The sequence below is a fragment of the Chelonia mydas genome, chromosome 4 (assembly GCF_015237465.2).
Source record: "Chelonia mydas isolate rCheMyd1 chromosome 4, rCheMyd1.pri.v2, whole genome shotgun sequence".
NCBI classification, from domain to species: domain Eukaryota; kingdom Metazoa; phylum Chordata; order Testudines; family Cheloniidae; genus Chelonia; species Chelonia mydas.
The window spans coordinates 137741143-137762147 of record NC_057852.1 but is presented as its reverse complement, the minus strand read 5'-3'; the positions used below and the strand labels follow the sequence as shown (position 1 = coordinate 137762147).

General features: G+C 50.5%; 1 protein-coding gene across 1 annotated transcript in view; it reads right to left on the bottom strand.

Moving 5' to 3' along the window:
• Nucleotides 1–215: 215 nt before the first annotated feature.
• Nucleotides 216–21005, bottom strand: part of LOC102946478 (cytochrome P450 26B1) — a 36267-nt gene continuing 15477 nt past the window's right edge. The window contains exons 3-7 of the mRNA XM_043544954.1: nt 14353–14628; nt 12964–13119; nt 8792–9073; nt 4048–4436; nt 216–3439 (exon numbers count right to left, since the gene is read on the bottom strand). Of these exons, the coding sequence (XP_043400889.1) occupies nt 3364–3439; nt 4048–4436; nt 8792–9073; nt 12964–13119; nt 14353–14628 (1179 nt within the window). The 3' untranslated portion in view covers nt 216–3363. The remainder of the gene's footprint in view (nt 3440–4047; nt 4437–8791; nt 9074–12963; nt 13120–14352; nt 14629–21005) is intronic.

Genomic DNA, 21005 nt, shown 5'->3' with positions numbered 1-21005 from the left:
TGCCAGATTTGATCGGACCCATAGGCATCTAGTTCAATATTCAACAGTGGCCAGTATCAGATGTATCACAGATACAAGAAACCCCTAGCAGGCAGTTTGGGGACAACCAAAATCCTAAATACTGTCTGTAGGATTAAGTACCAGAATGACTACCAGTCATTTTCTATAACTTCCTAAAGAGGTATGTAGCAGAACTGCAATAAACAGAGAATGTCTGGAGATTCAACTCTTTTATTATGGAAGTCTATAAAATAGCCACATTGATTATTTTTTAAGATCACAAAATACACAACATCCATTTTAATATGTGACACATAATATTATATACACATTATAAACCACATGACTGAAACACATGTTCACACGGCACCAATTTCATAACCAAAAAATCCCCACAAGTGCTTTTTCTTAAGATTAAAAACAACTGCAATAAAAACATATTAATATTTTTTCCAGACAAAGTTTACAATAAAGAGAAAATTCATATCTTACTAAATAACAAATATTTAACAGCAAAACTTTTATACTAAATATCTATTTTGAATTATAACAAAAATAGTACTTATAATAGTTTATAAAGACAGACCAAAAAAATTTGTGTATAAAATAATATTATAGCGAATTGGACTGTGCTAGGAAAAAAAATTCTGAGATTCAAAGTGCTTTATTCTGCAAACCCACTGCAGCAACCTTTTTTTTAGTCAAGTTATATTAGTTAGGAATGGTAAATCAAAAGCATGATCTATTTATGTCTAGATAAAATACACACACACACACACACACACAATAGATAGATGTATGCATCTTACATTATCTCTCTCTGGTCATTTATTCATTCAAAAGCGTGTTTGGTTTTTATTTTGTACTGAAATTTTAAAAAATCAAAACCCTTCACTGATCTCCTGAGAGTCCAATGCCCTTCTAAAAGTATCTCAGAAAACATTTTGCTAATGATTATTTGACGGGATTTGATCTGAAGCCAATGGAAAAATTTTAATGGACTTCGTATGAGGCCTTTTATCCCTCCCCACCCTGCTTTTCTCATTACCTGTGTCTTCTGACTTCTCCTCCTCTTCTCCTTCCCTTGTCCTCTGTGTCCCCACCAAATAATGTTTTCACAAAGATTGTGGGGTTGCAAGTGGCTTTTACAGACAGCTTGAAAACAGAATTGATCAAGGCCTGAAAACTGGGTGTGACATATAAAAAAAGAGTGGTTCTCTAGCTTTTTTATCCTGTGGACCATCTCCATTCCCAACGCCCTCTTCTCGATTCTCAAAATGTTTAATTCGGTGGATCACCAGGAGATCATGTGGAGACCCACAGACTGACACATTTCTATCCGGGACAGGGAATGGCAGAAATTTCACAAGAAAAACTGATCTTGTGAAGTTTCCATCAAAAGGTAGACCCGGAGAGTGTGAAGACCCAAACTTGGATTGTAAACTTTCTGAGTGTGGGACATGAGCCTGAGCCACACATAGCTGCGGAGGATTTAGATCTGTGTTTTTGGTTCAAACAGCCATAGAGATTATGGGCTAGCTGCCAAATCCGAATCTGGATCTGAACTTCAGAGTTCAGAGGCTACAGAGTCTCGGTTCAAGCCAATCCCTGTTAAAATAAAAACCTTCTGTGAAACGGCCACAGAGAGATTATAGAGCAGCAAGCCTCAGAAACGACCACATTAACACTGAGTTTCCCAAGTCACATGCACTCATGGAAGCAGAGCTCATACGTGTGTGTGTTTGTCGGTCTATGCGCTTCTATATGATTTTTGGCAGCATAGTTTAAAGTGATGATTAAATCTTTAGTGTCTCCCCTTCCAGGGGACCGCCAAAGTCTTTATTGATCCTGGACGGATGAACGGCTGGCTAGAGCAGCCTTCAGCATCTTTCACTCAGCACTGCCTTAGAGCCTTCCACTGACTCATCCCAGTTTTCAAAAGCCAAGCCTGCAAACCCTGCACCAGCCTGGTGGGAAGCTCCCGCCCCTCCTTCCTTCAGATTTCAGCTCCCTCTGACTTATCCTGACAAAAACCAAGCTGCTCACCCACAACAGTTTCATTGGCACTCAGGTCAAGGGAGTTCTCAGCTCTGGCTCCTGCGTTTCTCCTTCTCTGCCCGATGAACTGTATGAGGTGCCCCTGTTACAGCAAATATATCTGAGCGAGAGGGCAAGCACACTGAAAGGTCAGTATAAAGTCAGTGCCTGCAGCTCAGATGAACAGCACGCCTGTCTTGGACAATTGCGAGAGAGATTTCTCTTCCCTGAGACTGCCAGTCATTGACCATGGCCGCCACAAAGTAGCAGCGGTACATGTGGTTTGCCTGGTGCCAGCTGCCAAACCTGTGCTCTGCCACTAGTAAAGCAAAAAGAGATGTTGTTCCTGACTCAGGGCAGAAGTGCTGAGCGCCCACCGTGACAGCTGAAGCAGGAATTGGGCATGCCCAGCACCTCGGGGGGAGGGGGAAATCAGACTGGTAACTTTTTTAAATTCAAGATGGGCCTGAACCAAAACGCCAGATCCAAACACGTCTGAATGCTGAGGATCCAAACACTACAGTACAGGCCTCGCTTATTTCAGAGGAACACCCCCAGTTCAAGTGTGACTGGGCAGCATACGAAGTTCCCAGTGTCTCTAATAAGGGGTTGCATTGATGGCAGCTCACATGCCCTGACAGACACTCCCAGGACCGCTTCTCACTTCAGTTGGATGCTGCGGAGGGCAAGGTTAGCTGAGAGGGAGCCTTCCACCCATCTCCAACACTCTTTAATGCAAACACCTCTATGGGCAGGGGACAGTGGCAGCTGTGGGTGTGACTACCAGTTAATTTTTGGAGGCTTAGTTTTGCAGCGGTTCCATGAACAAAACAACCGCGTGCTCTGAGCCACGTTACTTAGCAGCACCCCAGTACAGTTTATGAAAGTACGTGTGGTTCAGAGTTCAGTGCACACACCGAGGGGCCTGAGAGATCCGGAGAGAAGGCAAAAACAACACAGCTCACTGCAAAACTCTGGGTTTGGGAGGGATCAGACAGGGTGGGGGTAGGGGCAATGGACAGTTACACCATGCCATGTAGCAGCACCAGGCAACTTCAAAAATGACACATCAGAGACCCCAGTTCTACCCTCTGAAGTGAGATCAGCCCTCACTGAAGCAGCTGAGAGACTCCTATCAGAGGGCAGAATTTGGCCATTACTTTGTCCCACAGTACAGATCAAATGGCTTTCTTGTTCACAAAGCATAGGCAGAATAAAACGCCCTGTCCAGCTGACCCTGCTGCGTTTAGTGGCCCAGTGGTCCTCTGCAGCAACACCAGTGGCCATGCCAGAAGCTAAACTGGGCCGGGTTCAGTTTGCGTGCCATTACCCAGAATGCACTTCCCAGCATTTGTGAGCAGGTGCTGCTGTCATCTGAACACAGAGTTCTTTTCCCCACATGCTGTGAGAGACAAATCAGAATTGGAAAGCGTTTAGAAGGGTTTAGGGATTGGGAGTGGGGGGGATTTGTTCTTCGTTCTCTCCAAAGAAAGCAAAACAAAACAAACACTTATATCCAACTAATTTAACGCTGTTCAAAAAGATCAAAGGCCACCAGAGGTAGCAGCCTGCCGTCAGATCTCACCAATACCTCCTGGCCTGGTTCCAAGGAGGTGCATGGGGCAGTCAGACCTCTGATCGCTAGCTAATTTCAAAAGCTTTTCCCGCAGCAGGCATCCTCTGCCCTCCTTCTTGCAGCAGAAAGGTTTATATATATATATATAATATTTATATATTGTGTATGGTCAGGCAGTCCCAGCTCTACTAGTGTTTGAAATTCTTCTTAAGACAAAACAAAACCAAAAAACCAAACCAGCCAATCTCCTTGTACTTTCCCCCTCAGAAATAACAATCATTTTGGCAGCTTTGCTGTGGGAGAAAGTCTCGACCAGGAGGTTCTGCAAGGTTAGTGTTGTGGAGAAGCTTCTTTTCCTTTTTTCCTCCTTTCGTTCTGTCCCTTTACCCACCCACCCCCATTGGCCCTCCCCGGTGAAGGAAAAGTCGGCTTACACTGTTGCCCCAAGCATGGCTTCTGTCTCCGTCAGGATCTCGTTCTGGTTGGAATCCAGTCCGAAGAATTTGACCCTGAGTCCATCAACGGGGTGGACCACAGGGACCAGCATGATTCTAGGGAAAGTCCTGGTGGCTAGCTCGAACCGGCTCTTGCTGGCCAGCTCAATGGCTAGCGCCTTGAGGAAAAGCTTGGCCAGGTGCTTGCCGAGACAGGTCCGTATGCCCCCACCAAAGGGGAGGTAGTGGAACCTGCCGTCTTTGTCTTCGGTACGGTCTTGCCCAAAGCGGTCAGGGTCAAAGACGTCCACGTCCTTGAATACTGGGGCGGTGTCGTGCGTATCCCGGATGCTGTACATGACACTCCAGCCTTTGGGGATCTGAAAGCCCTACAGAGAGGGAGACAGGGGAGAGAAAAACAAGAATGCGTCAACGGTAACATAGCCACCCACAGGATGAGACCACGCGAGCTGAGCGAAGCCACGGCACGGGTGAGCGGAGACACTGCTGATACTGGGGACTCTGTTTGAGATCCCCGATCATCAATAGAATATACTGAAGGCTTAATGGGAAAACACCCTGTGATTAGGGTAGGACTGTGGGGTTCTCTTTCTGACCTGCTGGGGAATCAATTATTTATTTGTATTGTGGTAGCGCATCCAATCCCCAGTTACGGACCAAGACCCTGTTGTGCTCAGCACTGGATAAATGCAGAACAAAGACACTTAAAAGGACTTCGGTCAGCGTGAAAGTCCTTCTGTCTGAAATATTTTTACCTACTATTGTTACATGTGGCACCCAAGATATACAGAATTTAATGACAGAACTACTTTATTTTTCCCAGTTTGTTTTCAGTCAGTGTGATCTAGTATGTAGGATGCTGGACTGGGAGTCAAGAAACCAAGGTTCTCGTCCCAGCACTGCAGTTTTCCTGCTGGGCGACCCTGGCAAATCATTTCTTTCTCTGTGCTTCTGTTTCCCCTCTCTTCCTTTATCAGACTTGTCTATTTAGACTGCAAGCTCTTTGGGTCAGGGACTCTCTCTCACTGCGTGTCTGTACAACACCTGGTGTAATGGGGCACTGACTTCAGCTGGGACCTGGAGGCACTATTGTAATACAGACAAATACTAATTTGTACATTAGTGAATGTGAATAGTCAGCTTTGATGAGTCCTTGGTGGAGTACAGCTAGGCTCCAATCCAGAAGACACTTCGCCACCAATGCAACCTTTTCTCGTGCGTGCAAGTGGTTGCAGGATTAGAATCTTTGCTTCCCTTGGTGTTTGTGTGGGTCTTTCCCAAGAAGAGAAGAGTGAATTTGCAAAAAAAGGAGGAAAAAAAAAAAAGTGTGCCTGTAAAAGCACAAGGAACGGCAGAGGGCAGCTGAGGCAAGCGTAGAACATAGAACTACTTCTAACTCCTTTTTGAAAACTAGCTAGCTTTAAATCACTGCTTTCCCTTTAATCATTGTCCCTCTTTTATTAAATCTGGAGAAACTCCATAAGCTTTAGATTTAACCGGTGAAACAGACATCACCGTCTAGCCCACCATATGGCAAAGGGGAAAACTTTTCTCCCATCTCTGCGGTATCCTTCACATTATTCAGAGCTCCCCAAACAAGTGCCCAGAAAAGCTGTATAGTAGTCCACAGCATCACCTATTCATACACACATGTATTGTCACACACCCATAATGTGTGAGTGACTGCGTGGTTGGGCAGAGAATGCATTGATGAGAAAAAGGGTGATTTATCATCCCCTGCTTACTTGAAAAGGTTTCAGCCTCAAATCATGCCATTAGCAGGGTTTACTATGACTGACAGGTCTCGAGATTTACTTTTGCTAGCACAAAGTTCCATTCATTATGATGAGTAATATCCCTATTATCCAAAAATCTGTAACTTCCCTTTGCCCCTTTCTGCCGTCACACCCCAATCTCTGGCTTCAGAGATCGCCACATGTTTCTCGCCAAAGTTTCATCAAACTTTTCTCCCCTTTGGTTGCCTGAAAGTTCTGATACCAAATGATGGGCTAGGTTCTGATCTTCAGTTCCACCAGCGTAAATCCAGAGTAATTGCACTGATCTGCCAGCAATATGACTTTAATTTGTCCTCTCTGCGGGCCAGATCCTGACTAACTTGCTAAGTGGCTTGCGAGTCACACCCAAGAGTTGGGCTATTGTGTGCAACCCCTGTAATATCGTGGTGCACAAGTCAACGCAGGAACATGCGTGAACGTGTAGACAAACACAAATGTCCTGTGTGCTATTGGGAAAATGCTTTTGCAATAAATGAGGTTACCTGATCTCCTCCTAAAAAAGGAGATTTCATATATTGCAAAAACTTTCCTCTTTGAGAAAGCCTTTTACCATAGGTCAGATTCACAGGACAAACACCTCTTCTACTTCAAACCCCTACCCGCTCACCAAAAAACTACTCCAAGCAAAGCTTTGACTCTGAAAAGGGAGAAGAGGCAGAGACTCCATGAAGTCCACTGCAGACTTCACTATTGATTTTATGTGGAAGACGCTCAGATGCTACGGTGATAGGTGGCAGTATAAAAACCCGAGACAGATATATTGTGTCTCTAGATCTCCAGTGTTTCTATGACCTCCACTGCTGGGAATGCATTACTATACTATCACGTTTGCTGGATAGTTCAGGTTATGGGAGAACTTTCTATACAACTCTTCCATCCAATTTTTCACTTCCTTATAACTTTCTGGAAAACTCTCCTTGAGGGGGCTGGAATTGTCCATGTTTGATCTCAACCCACAACTAACCTTTTTTTAAGCTTCCCCGATGGGCAGATTATTCTACAATTGACTACTACAAGGCATCTTTCCTTGACACATCCAGTACAGGCAGACTTCTACATGCAAGATTCCCCAATGACTCTGATGGGAACTATACCAAGGGCAGCTCACGTGCCTTGCAGAACATGCTGGGACAGCCTCTCATTTAGATTGGATGTGACCAAGGGAATAACTAGCTTGGAAGGAGATTTATGGGATCAGACCTGTGGTCTTTCTGGTCAAGTAGAGAAGTTTCTAGGTCCCTTTGTTTGGAAGTTTGAGCAAAATCTGTTCAACCATTTTTGAGTTATCTAGGAAGTGTTTAAAAAAGAAAAAGATATTTTCCATACTCTGCCTCAACATTCAGACTTGTTCACAGATAAGCACACAAATTGTCAGGTGGATAGTTCTACATCCCGACAGGCCTGGTTGCAAAATAAATACATCAAATATATATATATATCAGTTTCCAGCTTTCAGAAGTTTTGCACCAGCCTGTATGTGGTAGAACCCTTCACTTACATTCAAGTTTGTTAGACAGATTATACTTCCTACATATATATAATATATTGTCATGGATTGTAGCACATTGTACATCTTGTAGTGTTCCATTGATCAACGGACTGTCTGGGTGTTCTTGCAGAGCAAGGGCATTCTACCTGGATGACTCAGCATCCTCTGTGGGTTAGCGTTGGGGATCCACTAGACTGCAACCACACCAGTGCAAGAGTTAGATCTGGTCTGATTTCATGACCTCAGCAGGTCTGAGCCAGAACAGTCATTGGGTAAGACACCTCTGAGGGGAAAAAGCCAGGGTGATACAAGCACGTAATCTGGGTGAGTCAGCAGAAAGTGGCCCTCTAATAACAAGAATTTCTGCTATAACCTGGGGGTTCATCAGTTGGAAACGACAGAGCAGGAGAAAGATCTGGGTGTATTAGTCCATCACAGGATGACTATGAACCACCAATGTGATGCACCTGTAAACAAAAAAACCCATAGATGTGATCCCAGGATGAATCAGGCAAGGTATTTATGCCACTGAACAAGGCACTGGTAAGACACCATCTGAAATATGGTGCACAGTTCTGGTCACCCATCTTCAAGAAAGAGGAATTTGAACTGCAACAGGTGCAGAGAAGGGCTGCTAGGATAATCAGGGGACCAGAGAGCCTGTCTTCCAAGAGGAGACTAAAAGAGCTGGGCTTATTTAGGCTGAGAGGGGATCTGATTGCTCTCTCTCTCAGGACATCAGCAGGGTGAACACCAGGTAGGGTGACGAGCTATTTAAAATAAAGGACAAGGGTGGCACAAGAGCAAATGAGCATAAATGTGCCAGGAGGAAACTGAGGCTGGAAATGCGAAGAAGGTTTCTAATCATCAGAAGAGGGAGGTTCTGGAACAGCCTCGGAATAAGAACAGGGGCGAGGGGCAAACAACCAAACTGGTTTTAAGAGGGAGTTTGAGAGGTTTATGAACGGGATGATATGACCTGCAATGGCAGGGACTGGACTCAGTGATCCAGGAGGTCCCTTCCAGTCCTACGTTCTTCCTGAGTCCGTATTCAGCCAATGCCCCTGTGTAGTGCTGTGCCATTGGAGGGGCGGTCTTGCATTTCTGCTGAAATGTAAACCCAGGCCCTAGTGCTTATGGTCACGTCAAGATCTGGCCAAGCTCCAGTGTCAGGACGACACTCAGGAGAAATACCCTATTCCCTAACTTGCCTTCCCCCATGGTTTAAAGTGGATCTGGCACATCTTGCCTCCTGTCCTACAATTGCGTAACATTGGCCTGCACGGTTGTAAAACCTGCCAGGTTCCACCCCAGAGGTGGCTATATTCCAGTGGGAGGTGCAGAGATTCCTGCCTGCGTCTCTATAAAATACTCCGAAGCCCCTTTTCGGGGGAGAAGGTGTGTGAGACACGACAGGGCTCTGGGCTGTTGTACTCACATCCAGCTCGAAGGTCTGCAGCACCGTCCTGTACCCGCCGGAGATGGGGGTGAAGAGACGTAGCACCTCCTTGATCACGCAGTCCAGGTAGTGGAGACTGCTGATGGTGTCCAGCTGGAGGGAGCCCTCGCAGATGCACCCGTTGTGCAGGATGCCCTTGCTGCGGAGCTCTTCGCGAAGCTTCTCCAGGACCCCGGGGTGCTTCAGGAGCTGCATGATCAGAGAGGTGCTGGCGCTGGCCGTGGTAGCGTAGGCAGCAAAGATCAGCTCCAAGGTGCCATCCTGAAGGCCAAAAGGAACCCTGGGTTATATACGGGGAGGGTCACAGCCTCAGGCAACCGGCCCCATGCAGCACGCTGCTGCACTACATGCTTCATATGGGGCACAGACTAAAATGGGTTCATGCCCCAGCCGTCCACTAGCAGAAGCTAGAACCTGGCACTAGGCCACAGCTGGAAGGAGCTCGGTTTAGCCTCAGCCTGGTACCCAAAGAGATTTTATTTGCAACATACAATTTGGCACAACAGGAAAGCTTTCCTCAGGGCTGCAGCACGTCAACCCATGGGAGGTGCCGCAGAGCAGAACCGCAGGGTGTTGGCAGCACCATCAGGAGAACTGGTTGTAGGAAGCTCCTGCAGTACTTAGCTTGTACGCCCTTTAGGGCAGGGATCTTCTCTCCAGGGCGCGTGTACAGAGCCTAGCACAGCAGGGCCCAGATTCCTGACGGGGACCTCTAGGTGCTACAGGGGTACCAATTAGCTGCAACAAAACCAGCTCTCGCTGTGCCTGGCTCAGTCTCCCGCTTCCATGAACGTTACAATTCATCCTCCCCAGAGGAAGGCCACAAAATGGAAAAAAAAACCCACCATCATCGAGACGAGAGGTGTCTGAGGGCCACTGGGAGCTTGTACAGAGCCGCGAGCTAGGGTCACAGAGCCTGGATCCCCAGCCCAAGCCTTTAGCGTGGCAGCCAAGTTGAGAGGACGAGGCAGCCAGCAGCAGCCTGGGGCGGATCATTTCTTCCTTCCCCGTCACATGACGTAATGGGCTTGGCCGCGTTTCCAATCCCCCCGTCGAGCATCGTCCCCGCTCCTCCTGCAAGCTGCCACCCCGGCTCTCGAATGGGCCTTTCCCCCCGCCTGCCAAGACAGGACGACTCGGGAACAGCACGTTCACCAGTCGCTCGGTCCAAGGCTCCTGCTCAAGTCACTTAAGCTTTCAAGGATTCTTTTCCAGCCGCTGACTAAGCTGGAGGGAGACATTCCCTCTCTGCTTTGGAAGGGGACTTGGGCCCAGCCCTGCCTTCTCCCCGATGGAATTTTGCAAAGTCCAGTTTGGAAAAGAAAAACAACAGCTCCTGTCGGGGCTGCCACTGGCTTCCTCATCCCCCAGCTGCGAGAGAACACAGGCAGCCCCTCCCCACAGAGACAGCATTGCAGCTTCAGGGGGTTTCCCTTGTCCCTTGGCACGTACCAACATACGAACACCTCCTTATCTACCTGCCCCCGGGGAGAAAGGAACAAACAACATCCCTCAGCCATGTCTGTCATGCACACAGAGTGCCTAACGCTGATCTCCCCTACGCCACGGTCAACCCACTGACTTCACTGGAGAGATTCCTGATTTACACCCATCTACACCATGAATAAGCCCTACACCCAGTGATGAGCTGCCAAAATCTTAACAACGGGTTCCCTCCTCACCCCACGAGGGGGTCGTTGCCCACCCCCGTCCCCCGGGACTCCTGCCCCATCCAACCCCCCTGTGTTCCTTGATGCCCCCCCCGGACCCCTGCCCCATCCATCCCCTTCCCCTGTCCCCTGACTGCCCCCAGAACCGGGTAGGAGGGTCTCGTGGGCCAACGTAGTGGGTGCCCAGCCCACCCCTAAGAGCCGGAGGGACCTGCCGGGGAGCGAGGTGGGGAGTCCCGGAGGTGCTTACCTGGGGCAGCTCCCAGGAAGCAGCTGGCAGGTCCCTCTGGCTCCTAGGGGCGGGGGAGTGTAGCTGGGGGGGAACAGGGGGAGCCTTAGGCGCCGACTCCCTGGGTGCTCCAGGGCTGGAGCACCCACGGGGAAAATTTGGTGGGTGCAGAGCCCCCACCGGCAGCTCCCCACCCTGTGCCTGGCCCCAGCTCACCTCCACTCCGCCTCCTCCACTGAACGCGCCGCCCCACTCTGCTTCTCCGCGCCTGCCCCCCCTCCCGGCTTCCCGCGAATCAGCTGTTCGGCGGGAAGCCGGGGAGGGATGAGAAGCAGGTGGCGGCTTCACACTCAGGCCGAGGGTGGCGGAGGGGAGCTGGGGCAGGGAGCGGTTCCCCTGCGCAGCCCCAGCCCCTGGGTTACCTGCTGCGGCGCGGGCGTCCCCCCTCGCGTCCCCCCTGCCCCAGCTCACCTCCGCCTCCCTGGGCCTGAGCAGGAAACCACCGCCTGCTTCTCAGCCCGCCCCGGCTTCCCGCGCAAACAGCTGATTCACGGGAAGCCTGGGGGGGCGGAGAAGCAGAGCGGGGCGGCACGTTCAGGGGAGGAGGCGGAGGCGGAGGCGGAGTGGAGGAGAGCTGGGGCCAGGGTGGGGCGGGGAGCTGCCGGTGGGTGCTCTGCACCCACCAGATTTTCCCCTTGGGTGCTCCAGGGCAGGAGCACCCCTGGAGTCAGCGCCTAAGGCACCACTTTTGGCCGGTTAAATTTAGAAGCCCTTTTGGAACCGGTTCTCCCTCACGGAACAACTGGTTCTAAAAGGGCTTCTAAATTTAACAACTGGTTCTAGCGAACCGGTGCGAACCGGCGCGAACCGGCTCCAGCTCACCACTGGCTACACCACTTCTGACCTGCGCAGTGCCACCCCCTGGAAAGCAGGCTGGGTTTCCACAGGCTCAGTCAGTCCTAGGCCTGTCTCCTGAAACTGCTAACAAGAGCCTAGGATGGGTCTGCACTGGTGACCACGGTATCAAAGCCTCTGCCCCCGGCGAAGCATTCCAGTCTGTGCGCAGCCTTTCCGTGCCAGCCACAGCCAGACGGTGGGCTGATGGCTCTGGAAGTTTTCAAACAACAGCCATCCCTAAAACACTCCTATCCAGCATTGTCTTACTTAGGGTTCTTCGTTCTCGTGTGGTCTTTGCTCCCCACCTCCCACAGATATAGCATGCACTCCGGGAAAAGGACAAACTTCATTCCAAAGGGAGCAGGCGGCACCCCGCATGATGAGCTGCATGGCCAGAAATATCCCCGTTCCGTTCGTCTACATGTCACGGGAGGCAGGAAGGACCCCCCAAGATTCCTCAGTGGCCTTTCTTTCCTCTCCCTCTCAGCATGACCCGCCCTGCAATTTATAGCTGCTTACTGGTTTTGAGCCAATGTTCAGTCCAACAGAAATAAATAGCCATGCTGCAGGGCATTCCTGCAGGTTAACAATGGGCTAGAAGGAGCTGATGGCCTATGATGTAGCTTATGGACCCTGGGCAGTCATTAACTGAGTGTAGGGTGAGGCTAGTGGTCCAAGCACAGCTCTAGGCACCAAGAATGCACAAGTTCTAATCTTGGGCCAGACAGACTCTCTGACAGACGCTCAGTGCCTCAGTTTCCCCACCTGTACAACTGAGGATAATACTCCTGACCAGCCTCACAGTGGCAGCATGAGGCTTAGTTAATGTTCGTTAAATGCTTGAAAAGAGTGCCACTCTGTAATAATAATAATCCCCGGAAATGCTCTTCCCCAAAGCCTGGACAGGATCTGCACATAAATGTGGCTCTTAGGGCAAAGAGTGGTCTGCTGGCACTGGGTCTGAGCCACACAGAGCCCAGGCGGGTGCTGTGCCAATGCTTGCACATGGCTTTGCTAATACACCCCTGCTATTCCAGTCCTGGAGTTCTCCCCCCGCCAGCTCTGCCAAGGCCCCTCAATCCGGCCCTTCATCGCCCTTCAGTAGTCCAGCCCTGAGCCTCCACCCAGCTCTGCTGCTGCCTTTCCTTCCATGCCAGTCTGCCCCTCGGTGATCCCAGCTGGTGCTGTTCTTGAGCAGAAGCTACCCGCCAATCACATGGAGTGGGTGGGATGGACACAGCTATGGGGGATTGGGGAGAGTGAAGGAGGAAACCGACCCTAACCAATGGTGACTTAAGGGAGGAATTGACCCAAGGCTGACCTTCCCCGGGGGATGCACAAGACCCTGCTCTTACCTTCAGCTCCTGCATGGTCAGCTCTTTGCCATGCTCCTTGCCGCTTTCTATCAGGATGTCCAGGGCATCGGAATAGTCCTTGCCCTGCGTGTTCTGCAGCTTCTCCCGAATGGCTTTCTCTAGCCCCTTCTGCAAAGTCTCCCGAGCTCGGATCCCCTGCAAAACAGCAAGCCGTCAGTCCATGAAATAGCCACTCAGCAGGGGTTGAAATCCTTAAAAAATCAGTCCTGAGCAAAAGTCCTTTTGACATGAGTGGAATAACTCCAGATTTACCCCAGTGCAGACGAAGGCCCCAAATATGCAAGATTCCACAAAAGTCTATTGGCACCACCGTACGAACGTCATGAGAGCCACAACAATTATCTGCAATTTATGCCCCCTCCCTCCCCCCACTCCACTCCATGTCCCACAAATCTTTAGAAAACTTTACCTCCAAGGAATTTATCCAATTCCTCTGAAGGAGTTCTCTTCCCAAGAACACAATCACATTCCCAAACTAGCTCTCTCACTAAAAGAGTCTCAGCTTCACAATGCCACTGTGCTCTTATCTAGTGTTTTTCTGCAGAGACTCTGAAAAGTGCTTTAAAAGGCAGGTTGACGTCTATATCCCCAACTTTAGGGCAGGTCAGAAAATGATAAATATTGCAAAGAATTTCAAGAGAAGTGAAGAATTTTCATTTCTTTCTAAATTTTCTGGGCTTTCGTTTTTGAAAACCGATTTTTCCCCCCTCAATATTTCATTCAAAGACTGGAAAGAAGCTAGAAATTAGGAAAAGGCCATTTTTCAGTTGCTGGATCCATTCTATCCCTTTTCCACAGGGGAAAAAGCGGGGCAGAGAGAGGTCAAAGGACATGCACTCGGACAATAATGGCAAAGTCACACATCAAAATAATCAGAAAAGCCAACATCTTATCCTCCTTTATATTGAGCTGTACAGCACCTAGCGCAATGGAACCTTGATTGGCAGTCCTAGGCGCTAGCGTAGTATAGAGACTAACAAGAAAAGCCAAGCACAGGAGCTCAGGCCCCTGTCCACTGGACCTCACTGCCTTCTCCTTCAAGGCCAGAAATTTCTGATTCCTTGCCACCTCCATCATCTAAGTGTGGCCCTCATCACTGCAGTATTTGAGCACCTCCCAATCATTAATAAGTGTTATTCTTGACACCCCTGTCTGACAGGGGACTATTATCCCCCATTTACAGGCGGGGAACTGAGGCAGAGTGACTTGCCCAAGGTCACATAGGAAGCCTGTGGCAGAGATAGGAGTTCAGCCCAGGTCTCCTGAATACCAGTTCAGTGCCAGATCCACTAGACCATCCTTCCAAGCTACGCTCAGTGTCGCTAGCTCAAAATCATGGCCATACGCGGTGCTAGAGGAGCCTCTTACCCGCCTGTAGCCACTGAAGGGCAGATCCACGGGCAGCGAGAAGACATTCTCCACAAACTGCTGGTAGACCTCAAAGAGTCGGGTGAGCTCCTCATCAGAGATGCAGAAGCCCAGCAGGACACGGATGGCCATGCGGAAGGTGAGCTTCTGCGCCTCGTAATAGACATTGATGGACTCCGGGTTGCTGCTCCACATCCGGAGCGTATCCTGAATCACCAACTGGATCTTCGGGAGGTAACTCTCCAGGGCTTCATGGCTGAAGATTTTGGAGAATACCTGCAATACAAACCATACATAGATAGAGATGAACCCAAGGTCTTCCAGCCCTCCCTAATAGCCAAGTATTGCTTCTGATAAATGGTGTCTAAGGACACCAGTGGACAGCAAGGATCCCATTGTGCTAGGTGCTGTGCAGACAAGCAGTAATACAAGATCCCTGCCCGAGAATGCTCACAATCTAAATAAGCAAGATGGGAAGGAAAATGACTTCCCCAAAGTCACTGAGTAGGTCAGTGGCAGAGCCAGGAAGACAACCCAGTCCAGTGTCCAATTCCAGAGCTCGTGAAAGACCCTCCAACAATAACCCAGCACATGGGCAACCCTACAACCACCAACTAGTATGCCGAGCCCCAGTGCTCACGAGTGACCCTACAATAACAAACCAGTGAGAGAGAGAGGAAAGTCTATGTCAACAGACGGTATTCTTCTAAACGCTGTGATTGAGTCAGCTCTGGAGTGGACGGACCCAGCCCCCCCTTCTGCTACAGGGCCTGTATGTTATGCGAGGACCCCAGCAATGCAAGGAATGTTCTCTGCTCTCTCCCCGCATCCCTTCCCCTCTGCTCTAATCCCAGTTGGCTAACTCTACAGCACACGCTTTCATTCTGACCCCCCCGCCCCATATCCCAGAGAGCATGGGTGGAAAAGCGCTGTTTGTTTACTTTTATTAACTCTCACCCACGCTGCCACGCTCCGGGCCTCCAGGAACCGAGAAAACAAAATCAAATCAAGCCCCCGTAGAGGGAAGCGCACGCCAAGGTAAAGGTCAGACGAGACGGCGCAACCTCCTCCAGCTCATGCCGAGGAGATGAGAGGACTTGCCGGGAGGGAGGGGCGGGTCCCCATTTTATCAAATTAAAAAAAGAAAAACCCCAGCCGAAGCCCCTCCAAGAACGTAACCTTTAAAGCTGTAAATGTGAGAATTTCCCCCGCAGTCAGCACTGGAAGGGAAAGGTAACATTTTCCTGGCCGTGACCCTGCATTGCTAATGCTCGGCGTCGCTTGCTGAAGTTTGTTTGGTGAAATAACACCCCTGGCCCTTTAAAGCCCGGCCCTGGAGACTCAACAATCGCTGGTTCATAAAGTGCTCCAGTCCCTACACGTACTGACCTTCACGCGGCGCGCTGGGCGACAGGAGGGGCTTTTCCCTAGCTCGGGGCGGGAGGAGCAAAGAAAGACATGAAAGAAGGGCAAGCAGGCTTTGTGGCTGTTAATAAAAAATATGATCCAGCCAAGAGCCGGCGGGGGAGAAGGCAAAGAAGAAGGGGGAGTGGGAGAAAGAGAGACGGGGGATGAGAAAGAGCCAAAAAGGGCAAGAGAAATGGACTGATCTTGTCCTGCTTTCTGGAGCACGGAGCCTGCCTGGCCCATGGCGCTTTGGCTTAGTCTATTTTTAAGCCCTGGAAAGAGACGTGTGTGGGTGGGTAAGACACATTTCTAAAAACCATAGCTAGTAAACCTGACAACACAGCAGCGCTGCCAAGCCCAGCCGCCGAGCCCCCCCACGCCGAGATCCCCGAATGCCCAGGCTGCACCAAACAAAGACGAGGCCTCCCCCTGTTCATGCTCCAAGAGCCACCTGGGCCAGGGCAAGCAGGGAGGGGAAAGAAATAAACAAGCGTAGGCCGGTTCCAGTAGCTGGGAAAGAGACATTTCCCTGGTGGTCGTGACCGGGACATCGGGCTTTGATACTGCGCCAGGTGCAGAAATGTTGGCGGCGCTTAGTGATTGTTGGCACCCAGAGCCCAAGCGCTACTGCGCGGTGGAAACCTCTGCCACCATCACACAGCAGGGGAAAGAGGGGTGTATTTCTGCCTGCCCCGCCTGGCAGTGCAGGCAAATTGCTAGAGCGGCCTCAGGAACCCCCCGGCAGAAGAACCAGTGACGGGGCAGCCTGGCAGATACCAAAGGCTCAACCCCCCGTCTCCTTCTCTTGAAAGAAGCTCAAGTGATCTTGGCTCTTCATGATGTTGTGTTGAAGGAGAGTAGATTTGGTAAAGCAAGATATGGCCCAGCAGCACGGGCCTGGGCATCAGGAACTCCTGAACCCAAATCTCCAGCTATTGCATACAAGCAACTCCCCTAGAATCAGCCCCTGGGAGTTCTGATTCTGACACTGATGCTTTACGAGAGCTTGGACAAAACATTTAACCTTCCTCATGCCCCAGTTTCTCCCATCTGAAACACGGGACTGATACGGCACTGAATGAGCTGGGGTTCAGGCTCCAGATTGGGACTCCGGAGACCTGGGTTCAAGTCCCTGCTTCACGACAGACTACTTGTGTGACCTTGGGCAAGTCACGTAAACTCTCTGTGCCTCAGTTCCCCATCTGTAAAATTGAGATAATGACACTTCCTTCCTTCCACCTTTTTCTCCTGTTCTGCCTATTTAGATTTTAACCTCTTCAAAGCCGGGACTGTCTCTTACCCTGTCTCTCTGCAGCACCCAGCACAACGGAACCCTGATCTCAGCTGGGGCCTCTAGTTGCTACTGGTGTGCAAGCAATAAAAAGCAACAGTGTGTGTGTGTCATTGCACACCACTGCCCTTTCCTGGGTGAAATCAGGACTGTTGAGCTGTGTGCCATAGTCCCCTAACTGTGCCTGTGGATGCATGATTCTCCTGCAGGGAGCATGTGCTTTGGAGCAGGAGCGGCCAGTTCTACCCCGGAGCCATCGTGACGCAGCAAGTGATCGGGGTTGTGCAGCACGGTGGGAGGGTTAATGTCTCTTTGAAGGCGAAGCGTGCCATACAGAGTCCTCAGCACTGTTGCAGAAGACGTCTATTTGTATAGCTTCCTCCATCCTACAGCAGCCAAAAGTACTTTTCGAATCCTAGCCCCTCCAGGGATCCCTTCTATTTCACCGCCACCGGCAGGCTGGCTACCAACCCGGAGCGACACGGCTGGGAGTCCTTCCCATGTTCCGTTGGTCCACGGCCTGTGTAACATAAGAGAGGGCGCAGCACAAAAACAAACTGCCCCCCCGCCAGACTCACTGGTACCTTCGTTAGCCACCCTGGCAACCAGACCAACGGATTATAGAGGCAACTCCCTGCACACCTACAGGGCAGGTTCGAGGCACATTGGTGGGGTGGTGGATGAGGGAAGCTACCCCGACCACTGTCCAGGCCATATCTATTCTCTTGCACACCCAGACGCTCCCATCAGCTCGCTAAGCAACCAATATGCTAGGTGATCTCTCCAGTGCCCCAGTGATGGATGTCTGTATAAGAAGCAAGCAAGCAAGCCTGGTGCAGGGGAGGGCACCCACAGACCCGAAAGCACACTGGGCAATAGGGGAGGTGTGTATGCAGGAACATAGGAACAGCCAGACTGGCTCAGCCCTGAGGTCCATCTAGCCCAGTATCCTACCTCCGACAGTGGCCAGCGCCAGCTGCTTCAGAGGAAGGCAACCAGGCAAGATGCAGCTGTGGGATCCTCTGCCCCCAGAGCACAGCCCCAGGTGCCTGGAGAAGGGAGACGGGTGTTGTCATTGAGCCCCGAGAGCTGCGCAAATTCCTAGGGCTCTAAAAGCAATTTGTGCCAGGAAATGCAAAAAAATAAATAAAATAAAATACACCCCGCCCCCAAGCAAACACCCTACCTCCCATCACCTGCCAAAGAGCTAGGGAGGGTTAATCTAGGGATCGCTTCCCAACTCCGAGGAGAGGGTAGCTGGCTACTCTGACACTCAGAGAGTTGCTCCATTGTCAGAACTGGAAGCCCACCTCCTCTGCCTACCGCTCTCTTCTTACCTATGTCGCCTCTGTGTCCCAGCAGCTAGAGCCAGGCTAGACCCACTGAGTCCTGTCTAGCCCATCCTGCTGCCCGCCAGGGTTTGTTCCCTGTTACACAAGATGGCCCCTACCCAGCGCCTCCTAACTCCCAGGAAGTTTGGCTGGCTGGCCCAGCCGCTCCCTAACTCAGGGTATATCAGGATTCACTTGCACTGGGATTTGTCGTGGGCTCATCTCCAGTGCGTTTAGACTCCATATTTACACCTACGCCTCAAACAGCTCCTGCTTAGACCTCTGTAACCACGCTGGCTCCTTAAAATACTTCATCCTCATCCCCACTCAAGCCTCTTCTCTCAAAACTAAATAATCCCACTGGCCAGTGTGTTCTTCTGTACATTCCCCTCCCTGGCCTGGCCCTCCTTCCCGCTCACCCAGACTGCTCCAATGCAATGGAGCAGCTTCCCAGCTGCAAGGGGGATTCAGTCCCAACAGGTCTCTCCCTCACAAACGCATTCCTGCTTCTAGGCTAAAATCCCTGCGCCCTCTAGTGAACATTTGCCAAATAGCTCGGGTCTTCTAGTCTAGGGAGTCAGGAGGGAAGGAAGGGAGGGAAGGTTAAAGCACAGAAGGGAAGAGGAGGCAAAGGAACCTCAATGTTCACTTTTCTCAGATGAATTAACAGCAAAAGCTTCCTGCCAGAAAGAGCTTATTAAGGTGCAGAATGGTCTCCCAAGGAAAGGGGAGAAACTCCCTTTGAAGAGTCATTTAAAGCTAGACTAGACAGGCCCCCAAGGCATGCTCTGTAGGGAACAGTCCTACACTGCCAGGGGAAACCGGACTGGCTGACCTGATCTATAACATGCTATGGCTGATATGAGAGGCAGCTAATTCACCCAGGCCCTGCCCCATTCCCCACCTAGGGTGACCAGACAGCAAGTGTGAAATATCAGGACAGGGGGTGGGGGGGTAATAGGCGCCTATATAAAACAAAGCCCTGAATATCAGGATTGTCCCTATAAAATCAGGACCTCTGGTCACACTATCCCCACCTGGAATCCACACCTTAGTCAGGAGGTACGTATTTCACTGGGTTTTAGACCCAGATTTATTCCCCTTGCTTGTGCTACATTGGCCTGCTGTGATCCTTGTGGCTTGTTAGTCAATATAGCTGACAGCCAAGGCTACCGCTGACTCTGGAATCAGAGGGGATAGAAAAATGCGTACTCCTCAAAGAAATTACTTAAGCCCCACACACGCATGCACCCTTTCGCCCACGGGTCAGAGAGAGAGGCCACCATCCAGAATGCGGATTAACCGACCCTGTCTGGAAACTTCCGAATACGCCTCTTCTTGCAACAAAGACAGGATATTTAAGGATTTACGGTTATCCTAAGGCAGAACATTCTTGCCCGGTGTCTCAGCTCCCTGGATCCACAGAGAGTTCCAACTACGCGTGACAATGAGAGGTGCCTCTTCCCTGTCTGATGTGAACCCACCAGGCCTATTGCATTTCAGCTATTCCTTGAGGCACACCAGAGAGAAGGAGCAGCATCCCTTTATACGCCTTTGGCTCGTACCCACAGTGTTTTCATGGACAGTTACCTTGTTTGAAACAGGTTTGGTTTAAGGGGAGTTTAGTGCATGCACAGGTTCTTTTCAGGCCCTGAGACCGAAACCCTCCATTTATCCAGTGACAGTACAGTTCTCACCACACTGCCCCCTCCAATGTGCCTCAACCCTGGCCTCTCGGAATGGGTGAGGAGCTCAGTCTCCATGGCCCATTCAGTTCCTGACCTCAGCTATTGCTGACACCGATGTCCAGCAGAAGCCAGATTGAGATCCATTTCACATCGGCCACTCCACAGTCATCTGGCAATCACAACAGACCTGTGTGGGACTCAAACCAGCAACGGAGTGGCAGTAGGCTTCCTGATTTCACTCCCACTAGACCCAGAGTTGCTCTCCTCCTGCTGCTCAACCCAGAAGAGGAGGGAACAAAGACTGTTAATGAAAAGCCCCGTAGGAAGAGGACTGGCCTCTTTGCACTTCGAGAACAGGCCTCTGGAACATGGCTCTCCCAGGAGTGGTGACTCAGTGCTCCCTAGGCATGACCTGCGTCCATCAGACTCGCCCCTGCAATGTTTGGAGCCGGTGCCAGCTAGGACAGGTTCGTATTCCCTGCCTCCCCTGAGTTGTTGGTCCAGTCCTAGAAAATGAATAAGCTGATGGCATGTTAACACAACACTCTCTGTTGAGCTCCAAAGGCTACTTTGGCTACAGTGGTTGTGTCTCAGCTACCCGCTGCTCTCAGCATGAGCCCAGGAAACACCAAACAGTTTCTAAACCTTGACACAAGAGGTTTATTCACCTCAGTCAAGGGCCAGACAAGTATTTGCTCCAACCCTGCCTTCCCAATTGTAGCCACATTATAGCAGATGTCCTCCTTCCTCCAAAGCATCAGTTCTTGGCCACGGCTAGAGGCAGGATACCCGACTTGAGGGCTCAATGACCTTGCAAATCTTACGTACCAATATTTTCAGATCTGGCTGCCAGGCTCACGAGCAGGAGTGGTTATGGAACCGCAAGCTCAAATGGAAGGGAAAACAAAGTAAGATGCTGCCGGGCACTGAGCAGTC